At 40.8% G+C, this 15,900-nt stretch overlaps 1 protein-coding gene across 10 annotated transcripts in view; it reads right to left on the bottom strand.

Annotated features, from left to right (window-relative positions):
- LOC110990487 (uncharacterized) overlaps window positions 1-15,900 on the bottom strand; it is a 71,065-nt gene that overhangs the window by 24,332 nt on the left and 30,833 nt on the right. For 7 of the 10 annotated variants that reach the window (XM_087144733.1, XM_087144735.1, XM_022255518.2 and 4 more), the window contains 6 exons: window positions 15,592-15,699; window positions 15,315-15,467; window positions 12,577-12,693; window positions 9,883-9,957; window positions 6,437-6,675; window positions 691-5,554 (listed from right to left, as the gene is read on the bottom strand). In XM_087144733.1, the coding sequence (XP_087000859.1) occupies window positions 691-5,554; window positions 6,437-6,675; window positions 9,883-9,957; window positions 12,577-12,693; window positions 15,315-15,467; window positions 15,592-15,699 (5,556 nt within the window). The remainder of the gene's footprint in view (window positions 1-690; window positions 5,555-6,436; window positions 6,676-9,882; window positions 9,958-12,576; window positions 12,694-15,314; window positions 15,468-15,591; window positions 15,700-15,900) is intronic. The other 3 variants (XM_087144734.1, XM_087144736.1, XM_087144738.1) reach the window with 3 other exon arrangements.

Below are 15,900 nucleotides of genomic sequence, written 5' to 3'. Positions count from 1 at the left end.
TTTTGTAAAAAGAAAGGCCCTTTTTAATATTCAATTCCATGTCGTTACCTTTTGGCTACATGTTAATTTAAATTTTTGGGAATCTAGACATGTACAAGTGGAACACTGAATCTTCCTTTGTGAAGGTCTGTCAGAGATGATATGTGTGGGGCTGCTTTTACAGTTACCAGGGGAGAAGGAGCACAGAGGAAGTCAAATTCCTCATCTTAATCAATTTTACTCCAAATGCGCATCAAATACCGAAATGATCTTTCCTGTGAATATAAATCCTCAGGGTGTGTAGACAACATACTAAACAACTACAGCTACATATTAGTTACAACTAATAGAATGAGGCCTAGTTGGGGACACACTGATGACTTCAAATAGGGGCATCCTTGCCAGAATGAGGTGTGGTGTTTTGCTGAAATTCTTAAAAAGAAGCCCCTTTCTTTTTTACGTGAGAGAATATTTAGGGAAACATCCTTTTTGCTCCTGTAATGGACAAAGTTATAAATGTTACCGCAGTTACTCTGGATAAAAATCAAGCCCATTAATGTTGGCAACATTGCGTATGAACTAATACCGGTACCTATGAATGTATTTGGTAATAATGTTCACAAACTCTTTTGTTAGCCTTGTTTCAACATAAACATTTCATATCAATGTAAAACAAAAACAGAAAAGAAGTAACATAACCTAAATACTTACCTTCACTTTGGGCTTTCTGTCTTGCTTCTTATCATCTTCTTTTTCTTGACTTATCATTTCTTTCAGCAAGTCTTCCCCAGAGATACCCAAAGTCGACAACTTCTTGTTCAGAACATCCTTCTCCCGCTTCAGGCGACCATTGTCCATCTTCAAAATCTTCTCGGCTTCCTCCAGCTCCCTCAAGTCCTTCTTGATCTCTCGGTTGTACTGGACAATCTCAGTCAAGCGATTTGTCGTCTTGACCCTCTCAGAATTTGCACTGGCCATTTCCTGTTTGAACCACTCTATTGACTTTTCAAGTTCCTGCACTTTGAGCTGTTCAGAGTGTTCCGGTTCTTTGCTCGCCTTCACTCTGTTTTGTGCACTGAGCTCAAAGCCACATTGTAGCTCTGAGTTTTCCATCTCAGAAGCTTTGAGTTTCTTCCTCAAGTCTTTGATTTTCTCTTCAAGCTCTTGAACATGCTGCTCTGACTGAACTTCAGATCCTACAGGAATAGAATCATTGTTGCTATGGGAAATCTGATTTAGTTGTTGCTCAAGCTCCTCTATCCGTGAAGTAGTGATGTCCATGTCATCCTGAAGACTTTTGTTAGCCTTTTCTAGTCTTTCAAAAGCCACTTCTCTGTCAGCTACAGTAGCCTTTAAAGAATCTTCAGCAGCCTTTGCCTCTTTAAGCTGGTCCTTTGCCTCATAAATTTCCTGCTCAAGTCTTTTAATGGTGTCTTTGGGATCCAGAGTGGCTTGAGGGGAGAGCTGTGTCAAGCCTGCCTCTGTTGGCACTTGTGCTTCCTCTGCGATAACAATCTGAGGCCTTACAAGCTCATCCTCATCCACCGAGGCTCCTGATTTGAGAAAGCCATCTTCAGATATTTGCTGATAGGGTGACTGGAGTAACTGGTCCTGCAAATCAGATATGGTTTCCTTCAAGATCTTGATTTCCTCTTTCAGCCGCTGATTAGTTTCCTCATGCATTACCACTCCTGCTTTCAACTCCTCCAGCTGAGCCTGCAGATCATTATCTGGACCCTGTACTTTAAGAGCATTCTCTAATTGCTTGATCTTGTCTCTTGCAAGATTTAGTTGCTCTTGCAAGTCACCATTGACTGATTTCAGAGACTCTTCCATAGTTTTGTAATTCTTGACAACTTGTTGTAGCTCTCGTTCTGAGTATTTGAGCCTCTCAATATCTCCTTCCAAGCGAGATACTTTTCTCTGAACTTCCAAATCATCTGTCTTAGCATCTGGTGAAAATGCTGATAAATACTGTGTGTTTTTGTCATCGTCCTCATCTGAGCTTAGACTTGTGAGACCCTGCTTCTCAGCTTCACTCACTCGCCTGAGTTTCTCCTGTAAGTCTGAGTGAGAGCTCTGAAGCTCGCTGATTTGTTCCCGGAGTCCAGACTCCCTCTCTGTCATTATGACATCAGCTTGGGCCAGAGTCTCCTCAAAGGCAGCCTGCCTTTCCTCTAGTTCACTGATCCTCTGTTGCAAAGCTTCCTCATGGGCTGTCATGTCTACGATCCTCTTTTGCAGGGATGCAACAGATTGCTGTTCCAGAGCTGAAGTTTTTCTTTCATTTTCAGATTGCTCAATTTCTTGGAGTCTGTTTTCCAGATCTTTGCAGCTGTTTTGAGATGACTCCAGATCTTGGGTTAGCATTTCAAGGTCCCCTGTCAGCTTCCTGATCTTGTCATTCTTTACTTTCAGCTCTTGAAAGGTCTCTTCCAGCTGCTGGGACTTTGTTTCCAGATCTACAGCAGCTGTAACATTTGCCTCTAATGTCACATTTTCTTCCTTAAGACGGGCTACATTCTCCCTTAGTTCAAACAGTGCACTTTCTTGGATTTCATAAAGTTCAGTTTTTTCTTGCAACTTCTGGTTTGTCTCTGTCAAAATAATGTCTGCTTGGGCCAGGGTTTCCTCAAAAGCAGCCTGTCTATCCTGGAACTCCTCAATGCTTTCTTGAAGGGCTTTTTCATTTTCTGTCATAGCTCGGATCTTTTCTACCAGCAGGATAGGGTCCATGGAACTCTTGGGTGCACTTGCCACTTCTTGTGTTCCCACAGTGGTCGTCTCAATACCTGATTTTAGTGTGTCCTTTCCAACTGACTGATCTGATTTCTGCAATGATTCTAATTTAGCTATCAACTTCATTTCCTCTTTCTCCAACTCGTGGAGTTTTTCCTCCTGCAGCTGACATTTTTCCTCATACACCTTCAAAGAATTCATCAGGCCTTTCAGTTTTTCCTCTCCAATTTCCAGTTGCTGATTCTTCCTATCCAGTTCATGGGAAGTATCTTCCAGTAACTGCAACTTGTGGGAAGTTTCATTCTTGTTATATTCCAGTTGACTCCTCACGTCCTGTAGCTCTTGTTCTTTTGTTTCTAGTAGCTCATTTTGTTCACTAAGTTTTTGGTGTGTTTCAGACACAACTAGGTCTGCCTGAGCGACAGTCTCCTCATAAGCAAGTTGTCTTTCCTCCATTTCAGTTATTTTCTGTTGGAGTTCTCTTTCCCGTTCTGTCAGGTCTGTAACCCTCTGCTTCAGGGATTCTTTGCTATCTGGATGTCCACCTACACCGACCACTGTTAAAGCACTGGAAGCAGATTGTAGTTTTTGGTTTTCAGTTTCAAGCTCTCCTAACCTACTCAACTGTCTTTCTAACTCATGGACTCTTTCCCCTGCTTTTTCTTGTTTCTCCCTCCGCAAGAGTAACTCCTCTTTGGCAGTTTGGAGCTCATTTTGTACCAACTGCAGTTCTTCAGAGGACTCCTCAAGAAGTTCTGCCTCAACATCAAATTTGTCTTGAAGGGTCTCCTTAGCCTCCTCCAACTCTTTCATGGTTTCTCTGAGCTCATTAAGCTCCTGACTTTTTTCATCTAGTTGGCCACTCAGTGAGCTTGCTTTATCTTGTGCTTCTTCCATTTGCTTTTTCATATTCTCATTTTCCCTTTCCACTTTGGCTAGCACCACTGTCTGGTCGAAAAACTGTGACTCTACATCCTCCAATTCCTTGAGTCTCTTCTTGATGTCAGCAAGCTCCCGAGTTGAGTCATCACACTCAAGGGATTTCCTCATTGAATCCTTTCTAGCCACTTTCAGTTCTGACTTTTGGCCTTGCAGCTCTTTCTCAATGAGATTGACTTGTTCTTGAAGTTTGCCACACATCTCTTCTGCTGATGCAAGCTTCAAAATGAGCATTTGGTTTTCTTCCTCAAATCGTTTCTGTTCCTGCTGGAAATTCTCAGAGTCTGGTAAACTGGAACATGCTTCTCCAAGACGCTTCTCAAGCTCTTCTTTCTCTCTCTCCAAGTCTTCAATTCTGTGTTCTAGTTCTGCATGTAACTCAGATGACAACTCCTCCAAACGGGTGAGTTCATATTCTGTGGAGTCCAGCTGCTGTTGCAGACTCTCTTTACTAGCCTGCAGATCATCAATTACACTTTTCAGCTCCTTGCATTCTGTCTGCAACTGTTCTTCAAGTTGAGCTTTCTCAGACTTGCTCTGCATAAGTTCCCGGTGAAGCTCTTCAACACTGTCGTGTCTTCCAGTGGTTACAACATGGCTTTGATCATTCCTGGCCTGGAGTTGTTCTTCCAGTTGTTCGTTTCCCCTTTCTAGTTCATGTAGTTTTCTGTGCTCATCAGCTGGCCTTTCTGTTAGATCCAAGTTTTCCTCCTTGACAGCTCCAAGCTCATGTTGTAATTCTTTCGTATTCTCCTTTTTCTCCACATCATTTGAATCCACACGTAAGCTTTTACTACTTCCTTCATGTGCTTGATTTCCTATATCTGCCTCCAGCTGCTTTACTATTTCTTTTAATGTTATTTTTTCCTCTTCTGCTTCTTCAAGGACCCTGACCATTTCGGGAATCTGTGTTTGTAATTCCTCAAGTTCCTGAATTTTTTGTTTGAGACTCTCATTTTCTTCGGCACATTCAAATGCCTGGCTCCTAAGGTCTTGGCACAGGTCGCCCAGCTCCGCATTAGCTTGTTCTAGTGCTTGTACCTTCTCCATGAGCTCTGTCTCAGACTTCTCCAGTTCTGCAATGTGATCATCTTTATTTGGCTCTTGATCTGCCCCTCTTTGATCTGCATCCTCTTCTTCATCCTCGACGTACTCTTCCTGAGCCAGTGATGCAAGCTCTCCTATCAGTCCCAAACTTTCCCCTAGGAAAGAAGATGCCCCATGGGAGGCACTCAGCTCATCTCGGGCAAACTTCTCAGCCACCTGCAGCTCCTCAATACGCTCCTCAGCCTCATCCAGCTTTCCCTTCAGTTGTAGTCTCAGCTCTTCCAAGTCATGGATCCTGTCTTGAAGAGATTCTACTTTTGTGCTCCACGTGTTATCCTGTTCTTCCAGTTGGGAAACCCTGTCCAGCAAGCTCTGCTCTGAATGCTGCAGCTCCTGGATACTGCTCTGGAGTGCCTTCTCCCTGTCTCTCGCATCAGCTGCAACCTTCTCTACAACCTCTCTACTGTCTACATCAGATGCCTGACTCTGCTTCAGTTGTCTTGACAGCAGCTTGTTCGACTGTTCTAACTCGGCGATCTTCTCCCTCAATGATTCCTCGTTTGCAAAGTCACTGATGAGTACCAGCTCCTCCACATCTCTCAACTTAGCCTTGAGATACTCCTTCTCAAGTTCCAGCTGCTGCACTCTCTGCTGTAGGGCATTCACATCTTGCGAGGTCTCCATTGTGGCCTTGTTATTGCTTTCGTTGGTATCGCTACCCCTGTCAAGTTGTGGCTTCACCTCTTGTATCCCTGACAGCTGTGTACTCAGGTCTTCAATGTGCTTCTTGAAATTTGCCTCAGCTTGCTCTTTCTTCTTCAGCTTTTTCTGAAGTTTCTCCTCTTCCTCACTGGGATGGGGTACAAGATAAATAAATAACGGGAAACATTAAGAGTGCGTCTCCAAGGAAATTTACATAATGTGAATGTATCAGGCTGTTAGGAACATATTTAATATGAAGGAAGTAAACAATTAGTGTGACAGTGATTTTACAAAACTTTTATCAGTTTTTTAAATTTCACAGTGTATCCCAATTCCTAGACTGAGAAAGCAAATGAAGCAAGATTTTAAACATCCTTGTATAAACGTGCGAAGACATCTTAATTACTTCACAATTTGGCTCATACATGCTTTCAACTGGTTATATCATGCATTCTTCAATACCTAAAATCAGTGTTAAGGGCATTTCATGAGAATGGATCATCACAGTGCAGTTCAAAAGTCACTGCAATTAAAACAAATGCCTGTTGTAGGTCACCTTTAACCCCTTTACACCGGGAGGCGGCTATAGCCGCCATAAAAATTTAGATCCTCGGCCCGCTTTTCAGCTATTATTCTCAGCCCACGCTCGAGCGAACACGGAGAAAGAAGGCAGACCCTGGCTCTTGTATATATGGTAATTGGTCTTTGTGCGTAGCCCAGAAATGAAAAGACCGATTTTGCATCATAATCACCAGCTTCACAATAGTCCCCACTTTGAAAAGAGGCAACAGGAATGTGGAAGGGTGAGTAGAGCCGCATGCCACCGAACAATCAGCCTTTTCACCGTGTAATTCAAAGCGTGCAGAGCACGCAGGGCCACAAACCGAGAATTTGCAATTTGGCAGGTGGCCTTCATGGCCAAGCAAGGCTGGAATTCTTGGAGTCAGCTTTCGGGAAGAAATTCCCGTCGTCAAGGGGTTAAGCAAAAGGCTAATTAATAAATAAGGATCTTTTTGACATTGTAACTCACAGCAAGGCTTCTTGACGTCCTTCAAGACTCCTCAGTCTCTCGACTACGTCATCTCTCTCTTTGGCCAGTCCCTCAAAAGTCTCTTTCAAGAATGCAATCTCTGCCTCCAGATCTTCTTTCTCCTGATTCCTCTCAGCCAGACCTAGGTGGATGTCCCCCTGCAGCTGGCCCAGCTGGTCCTCCAGCTCCTGGATGTGGGAGCGAAGGTGGGCCTCAGTTCGCTCTAAGTCTGATACCCTCTAGTTTTGACACGAAAAAAAAGGATTTAACAATTAACAGAGTCCCTTGATTGAAGCAGTGTTGTAGTCCTGTCCAACACTGGGAGTACTTTGCATGATGTCTGGTATCCAGACTCTTTGATTGCAATTAATTAGAAGTGTTTACAATCTGTGCAACCCAGGCTGAAGACACATGTACACATGCACGTATTCAGTTCCCAATGCAATTATGATCATTTATTCCTAGCTTAGATCATTCTATGATCTTTTATCACTACATGTAATAAAGATCGACTCCAAGGAAAGTGTTTAAAGTATAGAAAAATGCAATGTCGAAGATGGCACAAGCTCAGCATTTTGGAAAGGCTTTAATGTTAGTGATGCAGATGTAAAGAAATGTAAACCACAATGCTTTAATTTCACACAAGAAAGTACATTTGGCATACAAAATGTACACTCTTTAAAGAGACTTTCTCTTCGTGTTTTATCTTGACTATCATTTGTGTTCAGCAAAAGGAATACTTCCACATCTGAATAAAGTGTCATTTTCATGTAATACTCCAATTAAATGCGTGAAGCACCTTGAATCAAAGGCATCAAATTTCAAGCACAAATGCATACCTGGAGAGGTTTAATTTAGAAAGAAAACATTATAAATATTGTAAATGAAGTGTACAGATATCAATAGCAAGGAAAATAAAGAACACATGGTGAGAAACAGGAAATCAAATAACAAAAGATCAAGTACAAAGTACAACAGCATGTAATCAGGATCTCTGCAATGGAACAACTAGAGAGAAATCACAGTTGTTTGAAAATAGCAAGTCTTCTGTAAATGTGGAAAAGACTAGTGGCAGTGGTTAATGAAGATACTTCTATAAATAATATTATTATTATATTACCCCAAGTTTTAGGGGGGTTACTCTGAACTTTTGAACAGTGTTCTTATGCAGCAAGAAGAATGGTATTTGTATTTCTCTAAAATTGCAGTAGAAACTGCAATAAAATCTCCCCCATACCTCAATGATAAATTTAAATAGAATGCAAATATACTTGTGAATGCATGGGCAAAACTCCCACCCCCCTACGCAGAGCCGAATTCACACCATTTTATTTTTCTGTGATATCCGCTGCTGTAATAAATTCAAGCCACCCGATCCCAGTAAACTTGGTGGTCAAGTGGTTATCTACATCAGTAAGCAGGAAATCATGGGTTCAAATCCCACCCAAGCCAACTTTTGATTTTTTGAAACTCTCAGAACAAAGTGTGAATATACACTGGTTAAAGGACAAAATGTGATATCAAAGTGAGAACAAAATACTTAAGTGTACAAATATGTTTCATTTCATGAAATGATATACTTCATATGTGATTTGTCTATAGGCCAAACTTGCAGAAATTTGTGCATACCTGCATTTCAAAATTTTGAAAATCTTAGAACTGCCATACTAAACACGTAAGCGGTAAGGCAGATCTGGTCTCACAAAGTGAACTGTAGACTTATCAAAAGTACTTATAACAACAAAAATCTGAACAAAAGTCAAGGCAGCATACCAGTACCAGAACTCACAAAAGTGAACTAACAGATGTGGGGCATACTTGGGAAAGGAAAACATGTACATGTGGAATAGATGATTCAAACCCATCATGTTTCAGGTTTTTGTCAACTCTTAGCCTTTAGCATTCCAAAGCAAGCCTGCATGTACACCATCTCACAAACTAATGTTGATGCCTAGGTACGGCATTTACATTATCAATTATCAAGCAATCAGAAGTTTATCTCCAAATGCTCAGGTTAATGTCATCTGCAGTACTGTAGGCTATACCCAGACTACCACCTGGGGACCATACATTAAGCACCCAGCCCATCATGAAACACTGCCATCCAGCACTCACAAAGTTCAAACCTACCTCCCCAAACCACTCCAGCGACAGGTAAACAAGGCCACCAGGTCACGAATTCAACTACTGAATCAGAAAACACAATCCTGTCACCCACTGAACAGATGTACAGTAGGCAGTTATAAACCGGACCCTCAATAACTTGGGTGCAAGTCCCAACAGTTTACTATGTACACAAAGGCTATTTGTAAGTCAGATCAATACATTCCAAAAGTACATACAAACTGTAATCCAAATCAATCTCCACAGAGTGCTTTAATACCAATGGGGCAGGGGTTGAAGGAAGGTGTATATTGTGTGCCAAATTCTGTATTTGAATAACAATGTGAACCTTGTGTTGTGGAGCTACAGTCACTGCAGACTGTGAATAAGTTGTGAAGCCCAGCTTAATTTTTTTAATGTCAAGTAATATAATCCAGCCTTGTTTCTGAGAAGAAATTTGTTGGCTAGCAGCTAATTTTTCCTGATTAACTTTATCTCACGAGTGAATCATTTAAATTGACTCAGCAATTCCATGCCAAGCGATTCACCAACAAAATTCTGACAATGCAGCAGGCAGTCAAGTGTAACTGATTATGCCACAGGCATGTTACCATGGTTACTGCAACAGAACTTTGACGGGCACTGGCAGCAATTGGTGGCGCTTGTCAATGATAACTGTTGTCATTTCACATGCCACTTATTCTTCAAGCCACTTCCTTGCACTGTATGTTTTAAAAGTTCTGTTTCTGCTTTTCCAGGTAAAGAAAATTGGAGATATATAATGAAATATTTGGAAATGTGGATGTACATGTTCAATTGTACTTTATAGGAATCTTCCACATTTGTGGAGATTCCAAACTTGACCCCAACTATAAACAAGTCACAGATTTTAATGCACAAATTTTTTCACACCAAGAGGCAAAATTTTGGGCAGTTTTACAAAACTTGCCACTATTTTAATTACACAAAAATAAAATGACAGTTGACAATTTTTTTCGGCTCCTTTTTTCTCTAAATGCTCAGATTTTTACCTCGAGTTTTTAAAGATCAGTCTATAGTACCTACACAACGGGTGAAGAGCAATGACAAACATGTACATGTAAGTCAATTATGGCCCTCAATGCCTTCAATGCAGAAAATATCTACAGCAACATTTGATTGTAATGAATAAATGTTGTGTGTTATAGATCAGTGCTACAGTGCAGAGAAGAATACAAGGTGTTCAAGTGGAAAGAAAAGGTAGAGTTGAGACAGCATGTAGACTGTATGAAGAATAAAACTGGAGAGATGTCAAGGGGGAATGTGAAGTCGCTGATAGTGCAAGCAAATCTTGTTTAGTTTACCATCTTTGCCAATTGTAGTTGATGCTGTAGTGCAAGTTCACCCTCATTGGCCAGTTTGTGTGACCTACAAAGCTCCTGGGAACCAATCAGCAGGATGCATTTGTTGGTTAATAGCAAAATAACAATTTAAAGTTAATCCAGCACATCGCAACTTAAGACAAAAAGGGATCATAATGAAATCTCCGAAACTGTCAACGGGATGAATCAACTACTGCAAAAATATAAATACAAGCTACATGTAAAGCATACAAGCACACAACTAAACGCAAAACCTAAAAGAAGTTTGAATGAAATCCATTAACAATTCTCCCCTTCAGCAATTACTCCTGCAAAAAGCCATGCTGAATACAGTAGTGTTTTTGAGACTGTCCTTGCTCTGAATACTTAACAAACCATCATTATCATCATTGGTTATGAATTTCAACGAGACTCTTGAAGTTGAGTAGCACACGTACGTGTATGTTTCAAGTGACTTTTTTGCAGTTTTCTCATTTCCAAACTGAAGGACATATGCATTTACCAGACGGCACTTTTTTCTTTTTTTTCCCATCAGGATGACGGTGACAGCACGAAGAGGGGAAGACTCCTGCAGAGACCAAAACTATGTGTAATGCCGCTAGCCGATCCAGATGGGAGGGGGAGGCACAACCTACATATACATGTACATGTATGTGCAACCAAACTCTAACTCCAAATATGTTCATTTTAGGACACATATCCTGGCTTCTTTCCCAGTTTTATTCAGATATAGACTTTCACTAAAGATGAGTTAATGTATGGCCCCTTATGTTACAGAGTTTCCGCCTCCATCTAAGAGCCCCTCCCTTTCTATACATGTAAATGCTGAATGCACAACTACTGTACATGTACCTACAAATAATGTTAAAAATGACAACAAAGATGCAGTATGGGGTCGCACTGTAGATTTGTACATATGTACCTGTACTTCCAAAGCTACCCAATGAACATAGAGATAACTTAAGCTTTATTGTGAGCTGAGATGATCAGTGAGCAAAACTATGTATCGCTAACTGCAACACTGCCCCCAATTAAAATAACAATTTTTATGGCTTTTTGTAATATTGGAATAAAACCAACACTGTCAACGTTAATCACATGAACACAGAAACAAACAACAAAAGTAGACACTGAACTGGTTGACTGAGTGATTTTCAAATTGGAAGAGAAAAAGAAGAAAAACAAGTGAAACATCTGTGTGCAGCAAAATAAACAAGCCATGCAGTGCAAAAGTTAAAGTTGCCAACAACACTTAATACAGTACCCTGTCCCTAACCATACAACAGTAAAGGTTGTTATCTTTTAGGCAACCTGCTTAAATGTAAATGTGACTGGACACAGCACCAGAATGAAACTGTGGACATGTGAATTTTAAAAAAGGCTAAGCAATATGCAGTTACACAGTCTCTCTCCAAGCCAGTAACATATCATGTACAAATCCATTTTGTCTGCTGTTGTATTGCACTGTGTTTAAAAACACTACAAAGGGGCTAGCAATATATTGTGATTTTCTCAACCATTACATTAAAGGCATTATATCCTCTGATCTGAATATGATTTTACGGACATCCTATGGAATTGGGGTAAAATAAGCATTTAAGCACCAGAAAAGTTACAAAACCGTTTTCACATTTACTCTCATAAAATTTCCATTCAACTCGTTGACCATTTACAGTACAACTACATGTACCCGTGCCTGTCTGCAAGTACATTTCTAATCCTTTTTTCAGCCTCTTTTATAGAATGCTGTACATCTATCATGACAACCACTGTACCTTCTTAATAATGCAGTGAATAATGAACTAAATGAATGGATGAAACATGTTTGGAAAGGAAGCTACATGTATATTTCATATCTTACATATAAGTCAAATTTTACATATTCTTGACGGGACTGCATGTTTGTTTCAACACTAAATCCTCAGCAGGTTTACACACATGTACAGTATTAGTGTGCAATTCATGCCCTCCATACATGCCATAGAGAAATGACTGTTCCTATGAGAAGCATTGTAAGGTAACACAGCACCGTCTCTTGTCAAGTAAAAATGTCCAAACATTCCTCCACTTGGAAACATGCTTTATTTCACCTCTAACAAACAACAATATGTACAAATATCTATGAATGCTCAGACACAGGGAGAAATGTCCCAATTTGATGTAAACAGGAACCATGGAATAACTGGGAACATGTCTGGTTAAAGGTAATGGGAGAGAGGGGGCCACTTGGGGTGTAAAGGTTTGACTTGGTAAGGAAGCTTCCAAGCTATTCCCATTAGGTCATCTCTGACTATAACTACAGGGACAGATCACATGGTCCAGGACAAGGTTTCCAACAAACATTAGACAGACATGTACATATACTGACACCCCATCCAATATGAGTCATTTCAAGAAAAGACACACCATCCCACACATCAAAAGTGCAACAGTTCCAAAAAAGGTGAAAATGAAACATTCAAAAATGAGTTTACCTCTTACTTCTACGGCAGCAGCAACAAGACAAGACAATATATAACAACTGTGAATGCTTTCTTTAACTTTTGTTTTCAGGCAAAAGACTTATGGGTTTGCACAGGGAAAGACACAGCTTTGATTAGCCTTTTCGTGCAGAAACGTCAAACCAAATAAATAAAAACTCCACTTTAAATGATGTAAACGAGGCAAATAAATTACCTGTTCCTTTTCTTCCTCCATCATCTGTATGCGCTCCCTCTGGCATTCAACTTCCTTCCGCAGTGACTGTAACTGAGTGTCTTTCTCCAGAAGGTGGCCTTCTAGTGTTTTCGCTTTCTGCAGTGGGAAAAATTCTTGTCAACTTCAGCACGTGGATACGATCGGATTGTGTAGAAGAGGGATGATATTTGTGCCAGATGGTGTGAACCAGAAAAGCCACCTGCCAACTTTACATAGAGCATGTACTTTCAAAACATAGTGGGAAACCAAAATAAAAAAGTAATGTGGGATATGTGGGCTCGGAACACACTGTAACCAAGTAAGAGATCGCACTCAGGAGTGTCTATTCCTTAACTATTTATCACCACAGCCCTTCGAGAGAAGGTTGGCGATCCCTTCTTCCCTGATGTGGCTGAAGAGGCCAAGGTTACTGGTACCAGTGTACCTCTAAGAAGTCATGGGCAATGTGAGCATGACAGGATAGGCCGACTCTGTATATTACTCTGCGACTGATGCCTCTGCTAGCACTTGGCCCGAAGGTATTCTCAAAATATTCCACACCAGAATCATGGACTTGCCTCCACAACTACCAGTACTTACATGTAGCTACTAAAATATTAAACATGTAGTGTGCATGTACATGTACACGTACCGGTAGCTATAATAACTGTTCCATGAGATATGCATACTCTGCAAAAGTAAGCCTATAAAAACAGTTTCTTTGAAAGTTTGGCAACCTTTTTACACTACAGAAACAAGGCTGAAGAGGGTGGTCAATTGGACAAACTATTGCCCGTCAGTTGTTCAGGTATTAAGAAAGAAATTCACTGCATGTTATCATCATTCAACAAATTTCTGTTGTCTCATATACATGTAATGAGCACATATGTGTGTTTAGTACATGTGTAAATAGATTTGTGTAGAAAAGGGGGAACAAATATGCACCTGGCCAGTCTCAAACGTTCCAGTCAGTTCAGTTCAGGAGAAGTGATGCTGATAATGCCCTCGGCACAGTCTTAAATGTTAAAACCTGCCAAGCATACATTTGTTCCTATACCTATACCTTTTCAGTCAGAAAGACAAAACAACTATAAAAATTTTCAACAACTTTGTTAACCCCTTCGCTAGGGATGACTGCTACTACAGCACCTTTGTGTGGGGATTAGTGCATACCACACATACAGTCTATAGACCATGCAGCTGCTGGTTCAATGGGGCCTGCTGCTGGACAAAGCCCTCCAATCATGGCATGCCACAACCCAGCAGCCCAGCAGTTGCAGTCAAAATGATAATGAAGGAGTTAATGATTTATGCATTTTCACAAATACAGTACCTTATAAGTAAGAAAGTCATACTACGTTCAATAAATGAAGATTTTCAACAATTCTGTTTGCTCATTTTGTCGAATTTCTGGTTTTTTAAACACACTTCTGCCCATGTTATGGTTAAGAGTGTCTCTGCGAGCCAAAGCCTTATGACTCTCTAAAGACCAGTCATGTGACAGCTCTCAACCAATGGAAATAGCCAAACTGTCTTGGGTATTTATGAATAAACATGAAATACATGTTCCCGTTCATGTGCCTATTTATGCTTGTGAAGAATTTTAATAAGGCTTAGTGATGGGGTAAAATTTTAGAATATTTACTGCAAAGATACCATACATGTACATGTAGTCAGCGATGCACAGTGCGCATGCTACATTCGATAAAAGAGCTGATGGGTGCTTCTGTTCACATACATGTAGATGTACTAAAATGTCATACATCCATGCTAGGCAGTCATAGCAGGTAGACAGCTAAAGGTCATGAATTTAACTCTTCAATTAAGTTGACCAAAAGTAAGAGAACAGTCTGTTGGATAACAGCATGTGTGAGAAAGATATGTGTGCTGCACAATGTGGAAGGATTATGATGGCACTAGGGTCTGTCCAAACTCTGTTAATTTGTCTATTTATGTGGATGTTTGTTGGTCAGTTTGTTTTAGAAACCATAATTTGTTATGTACATGTACATGAACATCAAGTTTTTGAAGATAAATTGAAAGGGTCACTCTCCTGAACAGGTATCTCATATGGGTCAGAGACAAAGGCCACCTGAACTCCTGGTTCATCTTCTTTTTGTATAATTGAACAATGCCACAAACCCATTGTACATGGACATGTAACTGGGGCCACGCTTTTTTGCCAAAACCCAGGTTGGGATTGGCATGGTCATCCCCAGCGCCCTTTTGAACAGGAAATCCCTGCTATGAGCACACCCCTCCATCACTTTCACAACAGCTACAGGGGGCTTATATAAAGTCATCCACTCAATAAGGAGTGAACGTCACCCGCAAAATACCACCAATCAAACACGATTATATCAAGACACTTTGCTTACCTGAGTCATGTACACACGGGGCACATGTCTGGCATAAGTTTTGACAACCAAAGTCTGAATAAGGGTGATTCAGAAAGGGAATCCAGGCAAAGGTTTGAGAAAGATGAAGGGGAGAAACAGGAACTGAAACTAATTTTCTTCTTGTCTCTTTTCTGCCAGCGGGCATCGACTTTTTCTCTTTTCACCCGCAGTTAGGGATTCAAAACCATGGATTCAAAAATCCATTTTCAGTTAAGAACAAAAATGTCACTTTATGTTTTGCTGGTGATATGCTGCCTTGGGACAGTGGAAAATTTAACACAAGATACACGCAGCATACGCCATGAGGTCTTTGCTTAATAGAAATGCTGAGAGTGGTACCTGGCTTTCATCGTCTGTGGAGGGGCTTGCAACTGGACTGACTGAATCCTGCTCTTCAAGCTCTAGAATTCTAAACTCCAGGAGTTCATTCTGGTCTTTGCTGTCCTGCAACATCCACTCCAGCTTGCTGCATTTCTCCTCCAGCTCTTTGTTCTGGTTTTTAGAAAGTGCCACCACAAAGGCGGAGAAATACTTGTTTCAGAAGTCTGTTCAGAAAGACAAACCAAACTTTAGGCTGTTAAGACAGGTAAGGGGTCATACAACTGGTGCTCCTCACCTGCTGGACCAGCTTCTTATTGCACTGTCTTTGTGGTAGTTGTTTACCGTCCCTCGTCTTAGTGTCTTCACCCGGTTGTCTTGTGGAGAGATGTTCTTCGCTCAAGTCCTGCCATCAAAGGAGGCATGTGGGAATACAGTTTAAAATCCAGCAGCTCAGCTGGCTTAAATATGACCCTACATGTACTTCTCAACACAATTTTCTATACTAACAGTTCCTATCAAGTTGGTGAGAATTACAGTATCTATAGCAACATGGATAGGTGCCATCTCTGGAAGTGGAGGAGGAACCCCACTGGGTACAACCTTA

The sequence above is a fragment of the Acanthaster planci genome, linkage group LG13 (assembly GCF_054643075.1).
Source record: "Acanthaster planci isolate LZ-2023a linkage group LG13, COTS_SCS, whole genome shotgun sequence".
NCBI classification, from domain to species: domain Eukaryota; kingdom Metazoa; phylum Echinodermata; class Asteroidea; order Valvatida; family Acanthasteridae; genus Acanthaster; species Acanthaster planci.
The sequence above is the reverse complement of the archived record's forward strand: the minus strand, read 5'-3'. Positions and strand labels throughout refer to the sequence as shown.